The 22,985-nt window shown below is 40.6% G+C and overlaps 2 protein-coding genes across 3 annotated transcripts; both read right to left on the bottom strand.

The window, feature by feature from the left end:
* Positions 1–240: 240 nt before the first annotated feature.
* LOC123187092 (fatty acid amide hydrolase) lies at positions 241–12,780 on the bottom strand. Of its 2 annotated transcripts, XM_044598860.1 has the most exons (19): positions 12,434–12,779; positions 12,275–12,335; positions 11,605–11,798; positions 11,388–11,517; positions 11,190–11,267; positions 10,957–11,104; positions 10,357–10,469; positions 10,196–10,271; positions 8,491–8,562; positions 8,190–8,241; positions 7,735–7,815; positions 7,580–7,663; positions 7,018–7,121; positions 6,739–6,831; positions 5,755–5,823; positions 3,222–3,283; positions 2,508–2,569; positions 2,161–2,256; positions 241–514 (listed from the first exon to the last, which is right to left on the bottom strand). In XM_044598860.1, the coding sequence occupies exons 1-19, from the start codon at positions 12,623–12,625 to the stop codon at positions 455–457; spliced, it is 1,827 nt and encodes a 608-aa protein (XP_044454795.1). In that variant the 5' UTR covers positions 12,626–12,779; the 3' UTR covers positions 241–454. The 2 variants fall into 2 exon arrangements, with proteins under 2 accessions (XP_044454795.1, XP_044454796.1); XM_044598861.1 differs by lacking the exons at positions 241–514; positions 2,161–2,256; positions 2,508–2,569 and adding an exon at positions 2,608–2,986 and having other exon boundaries at positions 12,434–12,780.
* Positions 12,781–14,374: 1,594 nt separating this feature from the next.
* Positions 14,375–22,705, bottom strand: LOC123187091 (fatty acid amide hydrolase). The gene is made up of 19 exons (XM_044598859.1): positions 22,278–22,705; positions 22,123–22,183; positions 21,436–21,629; positions 21,220–21,349; positions 21,019–21,096; positions 20,786–20,933; positions 20,218–20,330; positions 20,057–20,132; positions 19,178–19,249; positions 18,880–18,931; positions 18,418–18,498; positions 18,263–18,346; positions 17,727–17,830; positions 17,434–17,526; positions 16,808–16,876; positions 16,311–16,372; positions 15,621–15,682; positions 15,282–15,377; positions 14,375–14,785 (listed from the first exon to the last, which is right to left on the bottom strand). The coding sequence occupies exons 1-19, from the start codon at positions 22,491–22,493 to the stop codon at positions 14,726–14,728; spliced, it is 1,851 nt and encodes a 616-aa protein (XP_044454794.1). The 5' UTR covers positions 22,494–22,705; the 3' UTR covers positions 14,375–14,725.
* Between the last annotated feature and the right edge of the window lie 280 nt (positions 22,706–22,985).

Genomic DNA, 22,985 nt, shown 5'->3' with positions numbered 1-22,985 from the left:
CCCCCGACCGCCTCGCGGGAGCGGCGTGGGGACGGGGCGGCTCCTAGTTGTGTGTTGTGCTCTCACCAAATCCAACAACGTACTAACTCTCACTTTGACCAGAGATTATCATTTGTCAGTAATGGATATCCCAGTTACATCTCTTCCTCTGTTCGACTGACAGAGACGAGCCAGAACAAGAACATTACAAGCAGATGAATCGCAATCCGAAAGAACAAGCAAACCAGCAGAGATATCCCAAGCATCCAAACGATATCGCAACGCTCTTACATTTCTTTACGGAGGGAGTACCTCGCTTAATTAGCTTAATTATTTGTTGCTGCAATATCTCTGGTAGAATTATTTTCTCAGTTTACATAACCTGGACAAGGGTTTGCCGTCTCTATCCTGAGTCCTCACAAATGACAAATGACAAACCTCTTACATACTATTGATATTACATACTGATGATGCTTCAGGTCTTTAGGATGTCAAAGAATGTGGACGGACGATTCCTTCTCTTCAGGCAGAGCTCCTGAAAGCAGGGGTAATGTTCTCAATTTACGAGGGTTCAGAAGCAGACAAAGGCAGTACAAAATATTTGATGAAAATAATGTTCGCACTCGTAATGATGATCCTACTGAATACTGCTTTTCTGATTCCGTAGACATGCTAAATTTACCATGTTTCAGAAATTATCTGCATTAGCGTCTCTTCCCATTAAAAATGCCCCTAGACAGCATAGTAGTGTAGATAAAGTTTGACGGCTACCAAAAATCTCCCGCGACTAGGGTTCCGCCCCCGCCCCCCGCCGCCGCCGCCGGCCTTGCGCGCTCCGCCTCCCTCTCCTCCTCCCCCGCGTCCCCGTCCGCCTGCTCGCCACCCCGCGGGCGACGGGCGGGCTCCTGCGGCTCTTCCCCTCCGGCCCCCACTCCCCGTCCATCTCCCTCCCCGCCGCCGCCGGCTGGGTCTGCCGGGCCTTGCCCGCGCGGCGCCGGTGTCGGTGGGCCGTCCCTTCCCCGCTCGCTCATGGGGGGGGCCTCCCAATGGCGGCGGTGCATCTCGGCCGGCTGCGGTGTGGCTCGGCGGCGGGAGTCCGGAGAGCCTCGTGGTCCTTGGTGCGGTGGTGCGGCCGTTGGCCGCGGGGCGGCGTGGCGGTGCTGGTGGCTGGCGGCGCCCGCGCGGCCCAGATCTGGGCCCTTTCGGACTCCATCTGGGCTAAGGCGGGCCGATGACTCGGTGCGCGGCGATGCTGCTCCCTGGTTGGTGGCGAAGAGGCAGTGGTCTGCGGGCGGTGGCGGCTTCGTCGGCCGGCGAGCTGCAGCGTGACGGCAGAGGCTGTCCAGACTCTTTTGGGTCCGGCCGGGCCTCGGCGCCTGGTAAGCCCCTTGTCCGTGCGTCCGGCCGGCCCCGCGGTGGTGGTTGTCCCCTCACGTCGGCGATGTTGCAGATGCCCCCGAGGCCACTATCTCTTCTCCCGCCCTCCAGGTCTCGTGTCGGTGACCTTTGGGAGACGGCGAAGTTGATTCGGTGACCGTGGTGGCACATGTTGGTGGGCGGCGTGATGGGCGGTGCACGATGATTCGTCTGGGGTGGTGGTGGGAGTTTGAGTTGGGAGAAATCTCTGGCAGCTCGTCCGGACCCGATGCGGCGACACCTGTGGGTGCCGCCGGACCTTCCTGAAGGGCGTCGGGTACACCCCTTCCCCCCACTGCCCCCCGCGTGCCGGGGGAAATCCTAGGACTAGTCCGGGCAACAGCGGTGTCGTCGTCGCCTCCTTCTTGAAGGTGTTGCTTGGTAGGCGGCGCTTCAGAGTGCTGGGATCGTGGTGGTACTTCTCCGGAGGGTGCAGCGGTCGCCAGTCATCTTCGTTTCATTGATCTACTGTTGTTGGCAATTATTTCTCTTTCTTTCTTCTTTGTTTTTCTTTGGGCTTGTTTGTGCTGCGGCTCCAGCACCTATTGTTGGATGTATCGGTGGTTGCTTTGTAATATAGAGTGGAGGAAAACCCTTTTTCTTAGTAAATAAAGTTTTCCCAACGCCTGAGAAAACTGGCAAATGTTCATAGATTCGCTCGGGTTCATGCAGGTTTAAAAGGCACATAGACTCCTATCGAACAAGAGTGCATTCTCAGGTGGCAAATCAAAAATACAGAACATTTATGATGAATGTGAACAGTACCTCTACTGCCGAAGCCACCCTCAGTAAGCTAGCCTCACCCCATGGACGGCCTATCAGTTGCAAGCCGATAGGAAGGCCTTGCTTGTCATGACCAACCTGAGTACAGCACAGGAGTAGCAGCTCATATTAGAAAATAATACATTCCCTCCATGTTTTTAAGCTATATTATACTACCAAAATTCTGAATATTTTTCTATAATTATCTGTAAACCTTTCATTATGTTGGAAATAACACCATCGTTTCTGAATGTACATCAATAATGGTAAAGTTATTATTCCATACACAATCTCATAACGTTAACTAGAAGATACAATAAATATTCACCATGAGTTGTGACACCACTTACAGGAACAGTTATGGCAGGAAAGCCAAGAAGATTCCCCGCAACAATGAATTGCATCAACTTAGCTGCAATAGAGAGATAGAATAAGAAACAGAAAAAGGTGTATTTGATCTCCGTAGAAGTACCAACAGTTGTACTTGGCAAGTTGGCACCAAAAGAGGCATATATATATAGTTTGCTTTGCAAACTGCTGAACTCATACAAACTATTAGATTCGTGAACTCGTGAACACGTGAACATACATATTGCATAGCTACTTTATACTAGTATTAGATTCCAAAAGGAAGAAATGCCACTTGTATATATGACTCCAACAAGGTTCTAAATAGCTTGTGATATTCCGTTACAGCTTTGTGCCGTCCCACCACAAAACCATGAAACCCGTGATCTAAATAAGGAAATAGCTAGTGATAGCTCAGCTTTAGCTTTTTAGGATCTTCGCGGCTAAGGTGTGAAAATTGTGTTTATGACCTCAATCTCCCCTGCAAATTTCACATATAGAGCTGTCGTTATTTTATTTTTCTTATTACAAACATTTTTCAAAATACTAGACAAAGACAACAGTTGCTGTGTCAAATAACAATTGGTCCAAATCAAGATTTCAGTAGTTTTTATGCAGGATGTTAGCATGGTTCAGAGCTGAGTTTGTGATGAGTTGTATATCCACATGTTGAATGGCTAATGAAATGCATAACATAATATAGTGAAAGAATCTACCTGATACAATATAATCAGACTCTCCTTTCAGAGCACTTGGTGGTATTCTTGGTGCAGTAATGCTGGGAAAAACAACACATCTCCTTAGTTGTTATAACTGGTGCAACCTGGTAAAATTAGGTATGCGGCATTCTAGGGAGCAAAGATAAACAGACTTATATCAGTTGCTCCGTGTAATCCCAAATGTGAAATAGTATTGTCAATTCAGTAATTCACACATAGTATCTCGCATTTAATTCAGAAACCACTGAGACCTCCTAATTGGCATGTTCAGTGCTGATTAAGCTACTTGGCCCTCGCACGCCTCTCCCGGCTCCCGCATAGGCCAGACCAACAAACCGAGTGTCCCTTTCGTTTCCTCGGTTTTTTTCTTTTTTTGAACAGCTTGATCGTTCCATCAGTTCATCGGTCAACATATGCTCAATAAAATGTTGATCGTTCAACAGTTGACCAGTAGGCCTGGTTGACCATGACTAGTTAGTAGTTAACTGTTGAGTTTCCCAAAAAATCATCAACCTGGAAGAATAATAAAATCCAAAAGGGTTTACAAATTTCGAACAATTTAAAAAAGTTCATAAAATGTGAAAGAGTTCACGATTTTCAAAATTAATCAGAAATTTGAAAAAGTTCATGAATTTGAAAAATGTTCACAAATTTTAAAAATATCATGAATAAAAAATGTCCATGAATTTTAAAACTGTTCACAATTTTCAAAAAAGTTCATGATCTTAAAAAAGTTCATGAAATTTGGAAATGTTCCCAAAATTGGAAAAATTTCACGAATTCAAAAAAGTTCATGTATTCATAAAAGTTCACAAACAATAAAAGAATTTCGTAAATTTGAAAATTCTGACAAAATTTGGAAAAAGTTCTAGAATTTGAGGAAACTTCATGGCTTGGAAAAGTTCATAATTTGAAAAATCTTCACAAAAAGGAAAAGAGTTCACGAATTCGAAAAAATCTTAAACTTGAAAAAAGTTCACAACATTTTGAGAAGAGTTCGCGAATTTGAAAAGGTTCTCGCATATGAAAACAATGAAAAACGGATAAAACCAACAAAAACCTGTCTAGAAAACAAAAAAAAAATAGCTGGAAACTTCCAAAGCTTCCCAAAACTAGCCTGGGAAGCATCACAAAAACCGGGAGCGGAGGGGCCTTCTCGCTCGTCTTAGTTGGGCTGGCCCATTTATATAGTACAGAAGGGGAAGGGGTGGGGCGCCCCTATATTTCGCCTCCAGCGAGTCCACCTTCCAACTCGCTGAAGGGGCGAGCGAGACGGACCGGCCCACGCGCGGCAGGCCACAGCCTCATTTTTTATTTGTTTTCATATTTTCTGTTTTATTTTTTGCTTTATTTTTGTAAGTTTTATACTTTCAAATATTCTAAATATGTATGTTACAAAAACACTCCACAAACAATATTTGAAAAAGGTTAAATAAATATTTGAAAAATGTTGAACAAGCAATCAAAAAATGTGGAGTGTATATAGGAAAAATAGTGTTCATGTATTAAAAAATGATGAATTTTTTTATCATGTACATAAAAAAAAATAATCAATCATTTGAAAAAAAATGTTGAACAAGTATTTGAAAAGTGTTAATCAGGCATTTGGGAAATGTTAAATGTGTATAAAAAAATTGACCATGTATTAAAAAAATGATGAAAAACATTGTATATAAAAATGTTAATCAAGCATTTGAAAAAATGTTGAACAAGTATTTGAAAAAAATTAATGAAACATTTGGAAAATGTCAAATGTGATTAGAAAATATGTTGACCATGTATTAAAAAAGATGAAACTTTTTGATCATGTATATAAAAATATCAATCAAGCATTTAAAAAATATTGAACAAATGTTTCAAAAAATGTTAATCAAGCGTTTGGCAAATGTTAAATGTTTATAGAAAAAATGTTGATCATGTCATAAGAGAATGTTAATCTTTTTATGTCAGAACTTTTAGTTCAGCTCTTAAAAAACATATAAATTGAACTAAAAAATATTGACCATTTATTACAAAATGTTAATCTTTTATTTAAAAATTTTATTTAAGCATTTGAAAATGTTTAAAACGTCTATGCAGAAAATGTTGACCATGTATTGCCAAAATATTTAATTTTTATTGAAAAAATGTTAGACGTGTATTAGAAAATATTGTTGACATATATAAAAATGTAGAATAATAACCGAAATAACAAAGAAAACCAAAAAATAAACAAAAGAAAAATGAAAACGTAAAAAAGGAAGAACCAAAATGCAAAAAAGAATGAAAAAAAAAAGCGGAGAAGTGCCGACACCAGAGACCAAAGACCAGGCGCCTCTCTCTCGATCCCAACAATTAGAAAACTAGGTCACGTAGAACCACTAACCATCCACTGGAAGCTAGAAGGCAGAATTTTCCTCATGCACTAGCCTCTTTGACTAGACAAACACAAGTACCAAGTAGGAAGCATGCATATACACTATTAGCATAACTGACTAAGATGATATAAAGTGTCTATGAACCGATTGTAATAGACTTTAAAATCTTTTACCCGGTTGTAGGGGTTGCTATGACGTCAACCTTCCTGAAAGCTTCCGTGTGATAGTACATCATCCTTCTCCTATATAAGCCATGGATACGGTAAGCACACAACTGGCAGAACGTCTGCTGTGGGGAAAAGAAATATATACTTGATAGTCGCCAGTTCATATCCAGACTTAATTACATTTGTCATACAACAACCATGTGTCATGTGATTTATAACAACACCTCAATGCCCACAATTTGTGCAACAGCAAGCAGATCTAGGAAATTTTAGTAACTCAGTATATGTGACAAACTACAATGCCCAAATGGACTTCTCTAAAAATCATTTATGGAGTCTAGTCAAGACATGGTAGCTTTTAAAGAAAAGAATAAGAAATTTGAGTTAGCAGCACCTTCTGGTAGCAGATAAAGATAAAATTGAAGCTACACAACTTCTAGCAGCTACTGATGTATTGTTACTTAGTAAAAAAAATGTCCACACAGTTAGGTATGCTCTGTAATGCATGTCCTTTTTGTACTTGTCTATAATCTCCAATTTATTTTCAAAATAAAATGATAAAGAAAGAACTAACTAAAATAAGGCATATATAGGATACATCATATTAGAATAATTTAGTTAGATGGAATTGTAATTTAATTTGTAATTTAGCAATAACTACGGTTAATTATACTAGAAATAACAGATATTGTCAAATTAAATCCAACAAAAATGCACTGGATAAGGGCTTGTGGAAACCTGTGGGATCATTAGATACATTCGTTTCTTATTAGCTTGGTTGGTCATCTCTCTGTGTTACCTGGAAAAATTCTTACCATCTAAATAGATTTTATTTTATCTTTCTTATCTACAATAACAGTCAACATGGTTCTAAAAGAACTTCCAAGATCTGAATGAGACTGCATGACGAAAAAAAACTACATCATACTCATGAACGAGTGCTCTAATGGAAATCATAAATGGATCAGCTACATTTATACTCATATTCACCTCAGGCGTTGAGAAGCAACATAATCTGCTGAAGTGAATGACCCAAAAAGTGCCAAACTTCCTCGAGTATCTAATGTCATTTCAGTTCGCCTCCTGGAAGATAGTATAGTGAGATTGATAGTACGGAATAGTAAAGACTAAATAAAAATAATATTTCCAGTCTCTCAGGGACCAAAAATTTCAAGTTCTGCCTCCTATTGAAAGAAAAAAAAATTGATAACTCATGCTAATAGCAGTATGGAGAATCCGATATTTGTGTTGATAGATATAGATAGGTACCCTTCTTGGTAATGAGCATTCAGCTGGCAGAATCCTTCTGAGCCAATAGTGACAAGATGGGCAGTACGCATCTCCAAAAGCTCTGGTAATATTATCTCTTCTATCTTGAAAAATGTTAAACAATACTAGTCAGTTGAGATGTCAAAAAACAGCAAAATATGCATATATATAGTAGATCCCACGTCATCAGAAAAGGCGTCTCGTCATAATCATTTAGCAGCTGGGAGAAATTAAGCTTAACTATTACTGCTTGTTGGATGTCTAAAAGCTCTAAATGATACAGATCAGTTAAAACTTACAGGAATTGTTAACAATAGTAAGATGGACATTTTTCTAATTAACACTTCACAATTGTTTTGACACAACCATCAACAGAACTATGGTAGTAGTTTTTGGTGAGCACAGAAGCATTCACCTTACACATGGAAATCGTATTAATGAGAAAATGCCTTCATCTAAATAAGAGATTGTACATTCAAAGGTACAGCACCTAAACAGTTGATATAAATAAACATAAGAATAATACAATAATAAAGATGTGCTGCGGTATAAATGGCCCTACCTGACATCCGAAGGTGTTGCGCAGGAGGCTAAGTGCATCCTCACATGTATTTGAGATCTCAATATCAGAAACATCATGAAACCACTGAAAAGGCCAAGTTTATATAAGAAAAATTACATATGTACAAAGATAATATTTCATGTTAAAAATTGTACCTCTGTATATTTTCCCACTTTCACTGATTGCAGGATATCGTTGTTCTCAGAGGACACCAAGTTAGGAACACACAGCGGCAACTGTACAGCAAAAAAGGGAAAGAGATGTAGAAGTTGTGAGCCTGATAGGATGCAATAAGGTTAGATTTAGATCATAAGTTATGATCCATCCTGGGTAATAATGGAGAAGGTTAACATATGACTGTTGCTATATTATGATTACCGTACTGTGGAGCTTCAAATTTTACTTTTCATTTCAGAAACAATAATCACATTCTTGTTTCACACAATTCATTAATGCTGACATTTGTACTGCTTCACATTTTAAAAAAACCGACTAGTATAGTGCAATGACGTAGAAGTGACATGAAAGACATTTTAGAGTTTGTTCAACATGCACTTCAATGTTTCTCGTACTTGACAGATGGGAAGTGTTAAAACAGGAAATATCTTACAGGTCTCAGAGTAAGCTTATCCATAGGTCTACAGCCAGCAAGTGCAGAATACCTGAAATGCCATACGACTAGGTGTAACACTGTAAGTAGTAAACACATAACTTACAAGCAGAGAGTGTTCACTGTTGAGTATTCATAAATGACAAGTATTCAGTTGTACCCACTACCCATGAGGTAGTTAAATTTATATCTCATATCATTAACGTAAATAAGAGAGTTGACAAACTTCGACGTTGCCAACAAGATGGCTAAACAGGTTTATGCAACCTCACGATCTCATTTAGCAAGCCAAACTACTTACACTAGCATAGAATCCTCCACCGATGCTGTAAGAGGTGAAGCAACTTCAGAAGTCCCACAATCGCAAAGCACCCTGCAAATAAGATATATAATTATGCATACTCACAATCTATCTATTATTTATATACTAAAACAAAAGGCAAATGCCAACACATTCGTCCACATAGGCTAAAAATATATAATGGTTGATATTAAAAGGTGTAAAGTTACTGAGAACAACATCACATACGAATTTTGTCACCCGACACGTACAAGATGCAACCACAAATAACATGTATGTATTAGTATTTGATACAAGCACAACAAACCAATCAGAAAAAACATGCATACTTGTATCCGATACGAGCCTCTCAAACCAATCATAGCTAGCAGTTTGGGCTGGCTTTGGGCACTCAAATGCAGGAGGAGAGAAAAACAGAAAAATGACGTTGGTATGGCTTTGGGCACTCAAACGCAGTTTGGGCCCAAGCAATACGGTTTGAGCTACCTAATGGGCACGTCCAACACCATATGGGTTGAGAAATTAAACATGCTGGGCATTTGAGTGTATGGGAGGATAGTGCAAATGACATTGCAAAAATTAAACTAAAATAAACCTATAAAAGATGACTAAGCCATGTAATTTACATGGGCTGTAACAAGATCAAATAAAACACAAATATCTATTATTAATCCTAATAGCAAGTCAAATAAATCCAGTGATCAAAACGTATTCCATTCATATTATCCTAATTTGAAAAAACATGTAACACGCATGTAAAAAATAGCCACGCAAATGTGCAGGGCAACACACATCTTTGGCCCTTAGTAGTATATGTAAAAAATATTTGCATTGGTCATGTAAAAATAATATCACTTTATTCAAACTATACTAATACTTTATAATTTTATATTAAAACACATTTTTATTAAAAGTAATTGCCAAAGGTATGCATCGAAGATCATGTCAAAATCTAAAACGACAAATTTAATAATACATAGGAAACAACCGAATAAAAAAGTCAATGTATTTTTATATGAAACTCAAAATAATAAATAAGGAAAATAGATTTTGTGAAACACCCCATAGAGTCAATAAATGACTATTTGATAATAACATTTAAATAGAAATTAGCACTTGGGTTCATTATATGAAATTAAACAAGTTGGCATTTTAAGTTAAAAAAAACAAGTTGGCATTTTGATTTACATCTGATGACTTGAAATATTTAGGCCTTATACAATGGAGATGCTTAGGGAGGTGCTTAGAAAAATAAACCGGGTTTTTCTGAAGCACCGGTGCCTATTTCTATAGGAGAGACGCTTAGTTAAGCGTCTACCCTGTACAAATAAGCACCGGTGCTTAAGGAAATCCTGGTTTATTTCTCTAAGCACCTCTCCTAAGCACCTCCCATTGTATAAGGCCTTAGCGACCGGGTTAACAAGCTCAAGATATTTTCTAAAATTTGGCTTTAATTTATGAAAAATATCTGGTTTGATCAAACTAAAACAATATCATTTTATCCATCACGGATACTTTTCACAGTACTGTAACATATAATTTATGCAAGCATGGGTGGTCTGTTAAGTGTATATGTAGATTGTCTAGCCCTTTTCATCAGTTCGGACTTTCGATTGTGTTGCCTAGTGCATGAAGCTTAACATAGTATCAGAGTGGCAAAGCAAGTGCTAGTAGTACATATCAAGTAGGAACTTCTCTTAGTTACCCAGTCATATCTGTGCGCCCGAATGTTGTCTTCAAACCAACAATGCCACATAGGGAGGATGGTATTCGAACTGAGCCTGTAAGAAAGAAAAAGTCCCAGTAAGAGACTAGTACTGAAAAGAATGTAGTGTCAATGAATGTCACAGCTCTATATGTACAAACCTCCGGCGTCTGTTCCAATCGCTGCTGAGCATAACCCTGATGAGACAAGTGCAGCTGGACCAGATGAAGAAGCACCGGTATATCTATCGATTGAATGTGGATTTCTTACTGTCCTGCAATAAATAGTTATGAAATTACGAAGATAAAGTAGCAAACATCAGAACATAAGTAGACTGGATGAACAAACTGCAAATTCCAAATCTGTTTTCCATTTCTTTTTCATAATGTGATGGTTTCTGATGATACTGCTAGAGCATAATGTTTGTAGGCATCTGAGAGTTCTGATTCCTTGTCAAGCTTTACAATTACTTAGCTAAGTTTGCTTCTAGGAAAGAGCAAACAAATATTGTAGTTCTCCTTTTCCTTTACAAAACTTTAGGGAAAGCAAAAGAATCACCTAGACATTATTGGACATTCATGTTTGCAGCATTTCAAAAAAAAGGAGAAAAGAAATTTAATCTGGCAACACTCGAGTTCCACCAGGTCAACATAGATGAAAACATGACTTAAGTTTTAGCACCTCCAATAAAACTAGACTCCATGTATGTAAGCATTTCGAACAGAACTAGCAGCCGCTCAATTATTAACCATGAGACATACCCATAGTTTGGATTGTTCCCGGTGACCCCAATGCCTAGCTCGTGCATATTTGCTTTCCCGATAAAAATCACTCCACATTTCCGTAAACGAGCAACTAAGACTGCGTCTTTCTCCACAGGGCGGATTTTGTCGAAAAATGTGGTACCACCTGAATTCAAAAAGAGGAACATGATATAGAACATGCTTCTCGGACACAGCAAAAAAAAAAGGCTACTTCAGTCGAGTGAGCTAACTCTTTGATGGATATGGGAAGCAGTCAATGTCATCCTTAACGGCGAAAAAGATCCCATCCAGAACGGAAATCGGGCTTCCTGTGCACAAGAGGCAACACATATCAAGAAAACAGGATAGAGGTAAATGGAGTTTCCACCTGATGTCTGGTCATTTCAACAATGATTGAATGAAGCAGCAAAGATAGGTTCGGCGTAAACCTTGCTCAAATCTCTTTGTGGAAGCATGAGCTTGCTTCCTCAGGTCATCAGCATCAAAATAGATCAGCATTGGCATCGGAGGCTTCTTATTGTTCCACTCTTCCACGCCCGCAATGACATGCTCCGCAACCTAGCCAGAGGCCTGGTTAACACCACAAATGCAAGCAGAGCAAGCAATGTTCTGTACAAATAGAATACATTCCAGTGGGCTACTCACAGCTGAGGGTGTCGTGATCCCAGACCGGTACGCATGTGCAAAGTCACGGATCTTCCAGTATAGAAAGGGGTTTTTCTCATCCGACGATGTGAAATGCGTAGACGGGTCATACGGAGCGAGGCACTGCAGTGTTTCCTCCACTCTCTCCACAGGGTCCCTATCTTCCCCCAGGATCACAACCCCTTTCTCCGGCTCTGGCAAATTGGGAGCAGCAGCAGTTAACAATAATACAGCTTTTTTTTATTTTGTTCACCGTGTGCATATAACTTTCACATGATTAAAAAAGCTGCAGTAGGAAATTGTCTTGCTGTCTCCAGTCAAAAAATATATAAAAACAGGGTGGTGTAACTGAATTAAGCAAATTATTTTTCAGATGAAACTGAGCGAATTATTCAGGTGTGGTTGTGCTTCTGCAGCATACATTCATGTTCTCTGCCTTTTTTCAGTTTCAGGAGAATTTTTTCTCTCTTTTTTTTTTTTTTTTGCGAAAAGTTTCAGTAGAACCTGACTGAATGAAAGTAGTAGAACATCTATCTCTGAGTTCTCAACTATACAAAATTCAAGAAGACCAAAATTCAGTAGAACCTGACTGAATGAAAAGTTTCCCGTAGCTGCTTTTGCTTGTACACACTACACACACAGAGACAGAGGATATGAGTGTCGTACGTACCCTGCGGCGGGAACTCCGGGAAGAACATGGGCCGGTCGGGGATCACCGTGTGCTGCAGCATCTGCTCCGCTCGTCCCCCGGCAAGACGAGAACTGTGGTGAGTGCAACCGAAGCAAAATAATCTCAAACGAAACAGAAACTGGCATGGGAAGGGAGGACCTGCGTCATGTTGTTCTGCTTCTTGAGGACGGAGGTGACGAGGGGCCCAAGGAGCGGGGACTCGAGGAGCCAGACGAAGGCCCGGAGCGGGAACCCCGTGAGGCGCGGCGCCCGCAGCACCAGCGGCTCGTACCGCGCGGCGGCGACGTCCACCTCCTCCACCGGCGCCATCGCCTTCACCTTCCCGCCCATCTCGTCCGCTTCCCTCTCTCCGGAGCAGAGGCAGATGCAGAGGCAGTGGGTTTTATGGGGGGAGGACGGGAGGTGGCCGTGGGGGTTGGAGACGACGACGACGACGAAGGAAGGGGAGGGTGGCGAGAAAATAATGGGGCGTTGTTGCCAGCCGGGGTCGGGGTACGTACGTAGCACTGAAGTAGTACTAGCTAGGACTGTGCACACGTAAATGTGCCAGCGATTCAGTGGACTCCGGCGACAAGATGATAAATTTTGCCTCCAGGACCGCCCAGGATCTCTGACATCAGCTAAATAAATTTTTCCCCCAGATTCTACGTTAGGGCAACTCCAATGCGGATCACCGAAGCAGATACTCCCTCCGTTCCAAACAGTAGTGCATATAGATTTTTTTGAAAAGTCAAACCTCATAAAATTTAGCCAAGTTTGTGGAGAAATACATATGCATCATTAGATTCATCATAAGATGTAGTTTCATATTTTATATATTTCGTACTCCCTCCATTTGTGTATACAAGGCCACAAACCCATATTACAGGTACCAAGCCAAAAGTAAATGTGTGCTTAAGTCAATATTGCTAGCTAACTTGTCTCCTTGTTTGTCGTGTTAATTAATGCTTCTTTTTTTGTTCCACCCACAACAAGCCGATGCTCTCACTCTTTTTGGTTGATTAATGAGGCGCATGCAAGCCAACCTTCTCACTCTTTTTGGTTGTTTTTCATCACATGTTCAGATTCCAAGGTGCAATTAAATTATTGCATGCAAGTACTAAGAGAAATTTGACCAATGCATGTAATTTATGCATGCATGCATTGCAATTAATGCATTGGTAAACATACTTTTTTGAAAAAAACAAGAGCATTAATTGGATGCTTTTGCAAACTACAAAAAGTATTCCACCACTCACCATCTACCTTGGTTGGTGAGAATTTTGAATTGAGCCTTATAAACCGGAAGTGTTAGTGGCCTTGTATAGCTGCAAATCGTAATTTTGATAGTGGCCTTGTATATAAAAATGGAGAGAGTATTATAGATATAAAAGGATCTCCTGTAAACTTGGTCAAAGTTTGCACAATTCGACTTTATAAAAAATCTATACGCACTATGTTATGAAATAGATGATCATCAAACGTGTCCATGGCCCGAAAGCTATTGGGGCACTGGCCATCCAACGAATTCACCACATATCGGGGCACCAACATAAAGCTATGTTGTAGTGTCTGATGAACGTTCTTTAGTCGCACACACTTAAATTTGATGCTGAATTGGAAGGCCTCTACATAACGGTGAACTACAAAAGTTCAGGTTCAGGGTTCTGCATGCATAGGTTCACTTCCTTGTTCTTGCTCACTAAATTCTCTTTCTTTCTGTGTATGGTCAGTGCTCAACGTCAGTCTGAACTGATGCAGAGATCTGAGGTGATGCAGAGAGACAGGCAATATATTTCAACAAATTGTACCGTATGGATCACCAAGGTAGATTCCCTTTGGTTAGCCCTATCAGGCTCCGGCCATGTCCATCGCATACCGTAGCAGCTGCTACGTACTCCACATGAAGAAACAAAGACCAGGGGCATGGCGATAAACGGCAAAGCACATGCATGAACCTGATATTTCTCGAATTCATCTCGTCTAGTTTCTTCGCACCGACAAACGGAACCACAAAACGATGGGAAGTGCTATTAAACACAAAATGAGTGGTGTAGATTTTGTTTTGCGTCACATAAGTACTCCACTTCATTTTGGACCTATCATCAAGTTTTTTTTTATCGAGATACAAATTCATAATTCACTCACATTTGTCAGTAATGGATATCTCGGTTACATCTCTGTCTCCACTTTCTCGACGGGCAGAGACGGGCCAAATCAAGAACATTACTAACAGATGAATCGCAACAAGAAGAAAACCAGAAGAGATATCCCAAACGTCCGAACGATTTTTTTATATACTACTGTACCTCACTTGCTTATTGCTGCTACAATATCTCTGGTAAAATTATTTTCTCAGTTTTTTATAAACTGGGGAAGGGTTTGCTGTGTCTATCCTGAGTCCTGACAAATGACAAACCTCTCACATACTATTGATATACTGACGATGTTTCAGGTCTTCAGGATGTCGTAAAATGTGGATGGCCGATTTCTTCTCTTCAGGCAGAGCTCCTGAAAGCAGGGGAAAATAGGGTCACGTTTTAAATTCATAACGAGGGTCCAGAAGGAGACGAAGACGGTACAAAAGACTTGATGAAAATAATGCTCGCACTCATAATGGTGGTGATGCCACTGAACAGTGCTTTTCAGATTCTGTAGACAAGCCAATTTGTGCCAAATTTATGATATTTCATAAATTACTACTCATTTCTTCCCTAACATTTTTATTTGCCTCAGCATATTTTCCCGTTAAAAATCACTCAAAGTAATCTGCAGCTTAAGTGTACTTATGCCACGATATAAATAAATGCCCGTAAACAACTAGTGGTGTAAATAAAGTCTCCCCGATGCCTAATGCTAATGGATCAAAATTGGCGAATGTTCAGAGATTCACTCGGGTTCATACAGAATGCGGCCTTAAAAAGCACATGGACTCTTATTAAATATGAGCACATTCTCAGATGGCAAAACGCAAATACAGAGCATTTATGATGAATGCAAACAGTACCTCTACTGCCGAAGCCACCCTCAATAAGCTAGCCTCGCCCCACGGACGGCCTATCAGTTGCAAGCCGATAGGAAGGCCTTGCTTGTCATGACCAACCTGAGTACAGGACAGGAGTAGCAGCACATATTAGTAATTAAATACTTTCCCTGAATTTTTTTGAGCTAAATTGTAACAAAATCCTGAATGTTTCCTATAATTATTGCTAACTACTCCCTCTATAAACTAATATAAGACGTTTTAGGTCACTATAAAGTAGTGACCTCAAACGTCTTACATTAATCTACAGAGGGAGTAGAAGATACAATTAATACTCGTTATGAGTTGTGACACCACACTTACAGGAACAGAAATGGCAGGCAAGCCAAGCAGGTTCCCGGCAAAAATGAATTGCATCACCTTGGCTGCAATAAAAGGAGAATCAGGAACAGAAAAGGTGTAATTGATCTCTGTAGAACAAAGTACCAACAATTGTACTTGGCAGGTTGGTGTCAAAACAGGCATTAAAATAGCTTGCTTAGCAAACTGCTAAACTCATAAACTATGAATACAACTCGTGTACCTCCATATTGCATAGCTACTTTATGCTATTGGATTCCAAATAGGAAGAAATGCCCCCTGTATATCTGATTCCAACAAGGTTCTAAATAGCTTGTGATATTCTGTTATAGCTTTGTGCGTTCCCACCGCAAAAGCGTGATATCCATGATCTAAATAAGGAAATAGCTAGTGATAGCTGAGCCATAGTTTTTTAGTATCTTTGCTGCTAAGGCATGAAAACCGTGTTTAAAACTTCGATCTCCCCTACAAATTTCTAGAGCTGTCATTATTTTATTTTTCTTATTACAAACTTTTTCTCAAGACAAGAAAATGACAGCAGTTGTTGTGTCAACTAAGAGTTGTTCGCATCAAGATTTCAGCAGGTTTTATCCAAGATGTTAGCATGGCTCAAAGTTGAGTTTGAGATAAGATGCAAATCCACGTGTTCAAAAGCTAATGAAAATGCACAACATAATGTAGTGAAGAATCTACCTGATACAACATAATCAGACTCTCCTTTCAGAGCACTTGGTGGTATTTTTGGCGCGGTCATGCTGGAAAAAAACAGCACATCTCCTTAGTTGTTATAGCAACAGATAATACATATGATAAGAAGCACGAGTACACCATAATTTCTTGAAAACTGGTGCAAACAGGTAAAATTAGGTATGCATCATTCTAGGGAGCATAGATGAACAGAGTTATGTCAGCTGCTCCATGCAATCCCAAATGTGAATTAGTATTGTCAATTCGGTAATTTACAGATATTATCTCGTATTCGAGTCAGAAACCGACATGCTTGTGTAGCCCTATATACCCTGAAACTATTAGAAAAATATGTGTCGCCTAGAACTACAACCCATCTACTGGAAGCTAGAAAGCAGAACTTTCCTCATGCATGAGGAAGCATGCATACACACAATTAGCAGAAACAAGTAAGATGATACATAAAACATGGACAGACTGCAGTAAACTTCAAAATCTTTTACCCAGTTGTAGGGGTTGCTATGACGTCAACCTTCTTGAAAGCTTCCATGTGATAGTACATTATCCTTCTCCTATAAAAGCCACAGATACCGTAAGCACACAACTGCCAGAACATCTGCCGTGGGAGAAAGAAATACACACTTCACAGTTCACAGTTCAGATTTCAGACTTAATTGTATTTGTTATACAACAACTATGTGGCATGTGATTAATTTTATATGTAGGATAATAATCAGAATTGAATTTTTATATTTAGTAATAACTAGGGTTGTTACTAGAAATAACTGATATTATAGAATCAATCTAAATAAGATGCACTGGATAAGCTTGTGGAAACCTGTGGGATCATAAGAATAGGCATGTTTCCTTTCTTATTAGCTTGATTGGTCATCTTTTGTGTTACCTGAAACAATCTTACAATTTAAATAGGTTTTCATTTATCTTTCCTATCTACAATCACACTCAAGGTGGTTCCCATAACCAAATGAAACTGCAGAACGAAAAAACCTACTCCCTCCGTCCCATAATATAAGAGTGTTTTTGGCACTGGGATGGAGGAAGTACTTCATATGAATGAAGTGCTGTAATGGAAACACAAATGCCTCAGCTACTTTATACTCATATTCACCTCAGACATTGAGCAGCAACATAATCTGCTGAAGTGAATGACTTAAAAAGTGCCAAACTTGCTCGAGTATCTAACGTCATTTCAGTTCGCCTCCTGGAAGATAGTAGTATTGTGAGATTGATATTACAGAATAGTAAATATTAGCTAAAAAAATACTTCCAGTCTCTCGGGGACCAGAAATTTCAAGTTCTATCTCGTCTTCAAAGGAATTTTTTTATATAACTCATGCTGAGAGCAATATTGATAATCTGATGGTGATATTTGTGTGAATATATAGATAGATAGATAGGTACCCTGCTTGGTAATGAGCATTCATGTCTGAGAATGCTTCTGAGCCAATAGAGACAAGATGGGCTGTACGCATCTCCTCAAGCTCTGGTAAGATTATCTCTTCTATCTTGAAAAATATTAAACAATACTAGTCAGCTGAGATGTCAAAAAACAATAGAATATGCATATATAGTAGATACCACACTAACAGAAAAGGCATCTCGTCATAATCATTTAGCAGCTGGGAAAAAATAAGCTTAACTAATACTGCTTGTTGGATAGCTAGAAGCTCCAAATGATGCTCATCAATAATCAATTACAACTTACAGGAGTTGTCAAGATGGACATTTTTCTAATTAACACTTCACAATTGTTTTGACGTAACCATCAACAGAACTATGGTTGCAGTTATTGGAGAGCACAGAAGCATACACCTTACACACGGAAAATCTGATTAACGATCAAATGCTTTCATCTAAAAAAAGAGATTGTACATTTAAAGGTACAAGACCTAGATAGGTGTGATAATAACATATGTTTGCGACATAAATGGCTATACCTGACATCCAAAGGTGTTGCATAGGAGGTTAAGTGCATCTTCACATGTATTTGAGACCTCATTATCAGGGACATCATGAAACCACTGCAGAAGCCAATTTTATCTAAGAAAAGGCACATGTGTACAAAAATAATATTTCACGTGAAAATGTGTACCTCTGTATATTTTCCCACTTTCACTGATTGCAGGATCTTGCTATTCTCGGAGGACACCAAGTTAGGAACACATAGCGGGGACTGTACAGAGGAAAAGGGAAAGAGATGCAGAAGCTATGAGGCTGATAGGATGCAATAAGGCCAGCTATAGATCATAGGTTATGATCAATCCTGGGTAATAATGGAGAAGATTAACATGTGACTGTTGCTGTATTGTGATTACCGTACTGTTGGAGTCTAAAATTTTACATTTCATTTTAGAAAAACAATCATAATCTTTTTTTTTCCTACAATTCAGTAATGACTGACATCCGTACTGTTTCCAATTTAAGAAAAAAAAACTGACTAGTATAGTGCAATGATGTAGAAGTGATACAAAAGATATTTTAGGGGTTTTTTAACAGACATTCAGTGCTTCTGGTATTTACCAGATGGGAAGTGCTAAAAGAAGAAATATCTTACAGGTCTCAGCGTAAGTTTGTCCATAGGTCTAGAGCCTGCTAGTGCAGAATACCTGAAATGCCATAAGACACGGTGTAAGACAGTAAGTAGTAAATACATAACTTACAAGCAGAGGGTATTGACTGTTGAGTGTTCATAAATGACAAGTATTCAGTTGTACCTACCCAACCAGATAGTTAGATATATAACTTATATCATTAAGGGAAATAAGAGAGTTGACAAACTTCCAACTTTAACAAAGATAGCTAAGCAGACTCATGCAACTTCACGGTCTCATCTAGCAAGCCAAAATGCTTACAATAGCACAGAATCCTCCACTGATGATGTAAGAGGTGAAGCAACTTCAACTGTCCCAGCATCACAAACGACCCTGCAAATAAGATATAAAATTATGCGTACTCACAATCTATTATATTATTATTAAAACAAAAGGCAACCAAGCCATCTTGGGTCGCAATTACTATCTTGCTAGGTTTAGTTGTCATAGCTGTTCGGAATCCACAAAGCATCCTGACCAACGGTCAGAATTTTTGAACATGTCCTTCAGTTTATTCGAGACTTGAGCAAAACTCAGATGGGAGAAGAATATGGTCCCTGGGTTCCCTTTATTGGAACTATGTTCCTTCTTATTTTTGTTTCGAATTGGTGGTGCTCTTTATATTTGTACATTAAATTTAAACCAAAATCCTGAACAGGGTACCAGTAAATCCGGTAACCGGTGTTTCCCTGGTTTGAGAACATATGGAGTGTTAAAGAAAGGCTACGCGCGCTTACTTAAATGGCTTAAAAAGGTTATCCTGATCCAAGTAAATTATGAAACCCAAAAGAAATGTAACCGTAAAATCACAAAACTACAGGTATTTTGCACAGACTATTCAAAACCATGGATTTATGCATCTATTGCACATAGCTGCAAGAAGCTTTCACATAGCAAAACCCCATATTTAAAGTTGAACCGTCACATGCAACAATATTGATCAACACATTGCAACCCGTACGCCCTTGCTGAAACCTCCATTACAGGTAGGTACTAGGCCAAGAGGCTGACAGGTGGGCCAGTTACATGCGGAGCAGCCTTAGATGGTGACAGTGACAGTGACTTGATCGGATATGTACTTTTATCTGTAGAAAAGCAAATGCTAGTAGTACATATCAAGTAGGAACTTCTCTTAGTTACCCAGTCATATCTGTGCGCCCGAATGTTGTCTTCAAACCAACAATGCCACATAGGGAGGATGGTATTCGAACTGAGCCTGTAAGAAAGAAAAAGTCCCAATTAGAGACTAGTACTGAAAAGAATGTAGCGTCAATGAATGTCACAGCTTTATATGTACAAACCTCCGCCGTCTGTTCCGATCGCTCCTGAGCATAACCCTGATGAGACAAGTGCAGCTGGACCAGATGAAGAACCACCAGTATATCTATCGACTGAATGTGGATTTCTTACTGTCCTGCAATAAATAATTATGAAAATATGAAGATAAAGTGACAAACATCATAAAATAAGTAGACTAGATAAACAACATAGGATGACTTCAAATTCCAAATTCATTTTCCATTTCCTTTTCGTAATGTGATGGTTTCCGATGATACTGCTAGAGCATAATGTTTGTAGGCATCCGAAAGTTCTGATTCGTTGTCAAGCTTTATAATTACTCAGCTGAGTTTGCTTCTAGGAAATAGCTAACAAATATCTTCCCCTTTTCCATTGCAAGACTTTAGGCAAGGCAAAAGAATGACATAGATGTTGTTAGACCTTCATGTTTGCAGCGTGTCAAAAAAAGGGAGTACAAAATTTTAACCGGGTAACACTCGAGTTACACCATGTCAACATAGATGTGTCCCTAGACTCCATGTAAGTCAGCATTTCAGACAGAATCAGCAGAAGCTCAATTATTAACCGTACCCATAGTTTGGATTGTTTCCAGTGACCCCAAGGCCTAGCTCGTGCATATTTGCTTTCCCAATAAAGATCACTCCACATTTCCGTAACCGAGAAACAGCAACAGCGTCTTTCTCCACAGGGCGGATTTCGTCAAAAAATGTGGTGGCACCTGAATTCAAAAAAGAGTAACATGATATAGAATGTGCTTCTCAGACACAGTAAAAAAAATGGCTACTGCGGTCGAGTGAACTAACTCTTCGATGGGTATGGTAAGCAGTCAATGTCGTCCTTAACAGCGAAAAAGATTCCGTCCAAAACAGAAATTGGACTTCCTGGGCACAAGAAGTAACACATATCAAGGAAACAGGATAGAGGTAAATGGAGTTTCCACCTGATGATGTCTGTTCATTTCAACAATGATGAAATAAAGCAGCAAAGCCGGGTTGGGCGTAAACCTTTCTCAAATCTCTTTGTGGAAGCATCAGCTTGCTTCCTGAGATCATCCGCTTTAAAAAAGATCAGCATTGGCATCGGAGGCTTCTTGTTGTTCCACTCCTCCACGCCCGCTATGACAAGCTCTGCAACCTACGCAGCGGTCAAGGTTTAACACCACAGATGCAAGGAGAGCAAGCAGCGTTGTTCTGTACAATACATTCCAGTGAGCTACTCACAGCTGACGGCGTCGTGATCCCAGACCGGTATGCATACGCAAAGTCGCGGATCTTCCAGTAGAGGAAGGGGTTTTTCCCATCGGTCGACGTGAAACGCCCCGACGGGTCATACGGAGCAAGGCAACTCAGTGCCTCCTCAACTCTGTCCACAGGGTCCCTGTCTTCCTCCAGGGTCACAACCCCTCGTTCAGGCTCTGGTAAATCGGGAGCAACAGCAATTAAGAACAGTAAATCGGGTGCCACCACAATAAATGTTTTGAAGCACCCCTTTTTTTTACCTTGTACATATAACTTTCGCATGATTTAAAAAAGCTGTGATAGGGAATTTTCTTTCTGTTTCCAGTCAGAAAAGATGCAGGAGGCCCAAAAACAGGGGTGCTTCAAAACATCGCAGCGGCATCTGAATAACTGAATTGACAGATTATTTGTATAGACCAAATTAAGCAAACATTTATGTTTCTGTGCCTTTTTCAGTTCCAGCAGCAGAATTTATTTTTTCGGCGACAATTCCAGCTGAACTTGACTGAATCAAAACAAGTACTAGAACATTCATTATTAAAAAAAGTCAATTAGTGTTTGTTTGTTTTTGTCCTGTCTGCTTCCTTGCTTGTGGAGATGAACAACGACCAGCGACAATTTCAAAGGAACAGACAGAGACAGGGGATAGGATCAGAGAAGAGAACGTACCCTGTGGCGGGTACTCCGGGTAGAACATGGGCCGCTCCGGGATCACCGTGTGCTGCAGCATCTGCTCCGCCCCCGAACAAGACCGAAAACCGCGATGAGCGCAACGGAATCGCCGGGTAAAAAACGAAAATTGGGGAAGGGGGTGACGGGCGGACCTGCGTCATGTTGTTCTGCTTCTTGAGGATGGAGGTGACGAGGGGGCCGAGGAGCGGGGACTCGAGGAGCCAGACGAAGGCCCGGAGCGGGAAGCCCGTGAGGTGCGGCGCCTGCAGCTCCGCCGGCTTGTACCGCACGGCGGCGACGTCCACCTCCTCCACCGGCGCCATCGCGCGCGGCATCCCCTTGCCCCTGCCGCCGGATCCGCCGCCCATCCGATCGATCCCGGGTCGGTTTCTTTGCCTCTCTCCGCGGGCGGGGGCGGGGGCGGAGTGAATGCGGAGCTGCGAGCGCGCGGCGGGAACTAATGCGCGGCCGCGGGCGCCGGCGAGTGGGGTTTTATGGGGGAGGGGTGGAGAGGATGACCGGGGACGGGGGGATGGATTGGATGGATGGCGAGGAAATAATGGCCGTTGCAGCTGCCACTTGCGGCCAGCCGAGGTAGGAGTAGCGGTGCTGCGGACTGATTACAGCTTTGTCCGGCCAGAATTAGGGTGGCTCACGCACATGTAAATGTACCAGCGACCCAGTCTGACTCCACGACAAGGCGATCAATTCTCCTCTAGGACCACCAAAGTTCGTGGCATCAGCTATAGGTACAAGAAAAATTTACAGACTCTTTTCTTAGAGCATCTCCAACAGCCGCGCTACGCGCCGCGCCCAAAAATCACATTTGCCGCGCGCTTCGGCTGGTTTGCCGCGCCGCG

The sequence above is a fragment of the Triticum aestivum genome, chromosome 2A (genome assembly GCF_018294505.1).
Source record: "Triticum aestivum cultivar Chinese Spring chromosome 2A, IWGSC CS RefSeq v2.1, whole genome shotgun sequence".
Lineage (NCBI taxonomy): Eukaryota > Viridiplantae > Streptophyta > Magnoliopsida > Poales > Poaceae > Triticum > Triticum aestivum.
The sequence above is the reverse complement of the archived record's forward strand: the minus strand, read 5'-3'. Positions and strand labels throughout refer to the sequence as shown.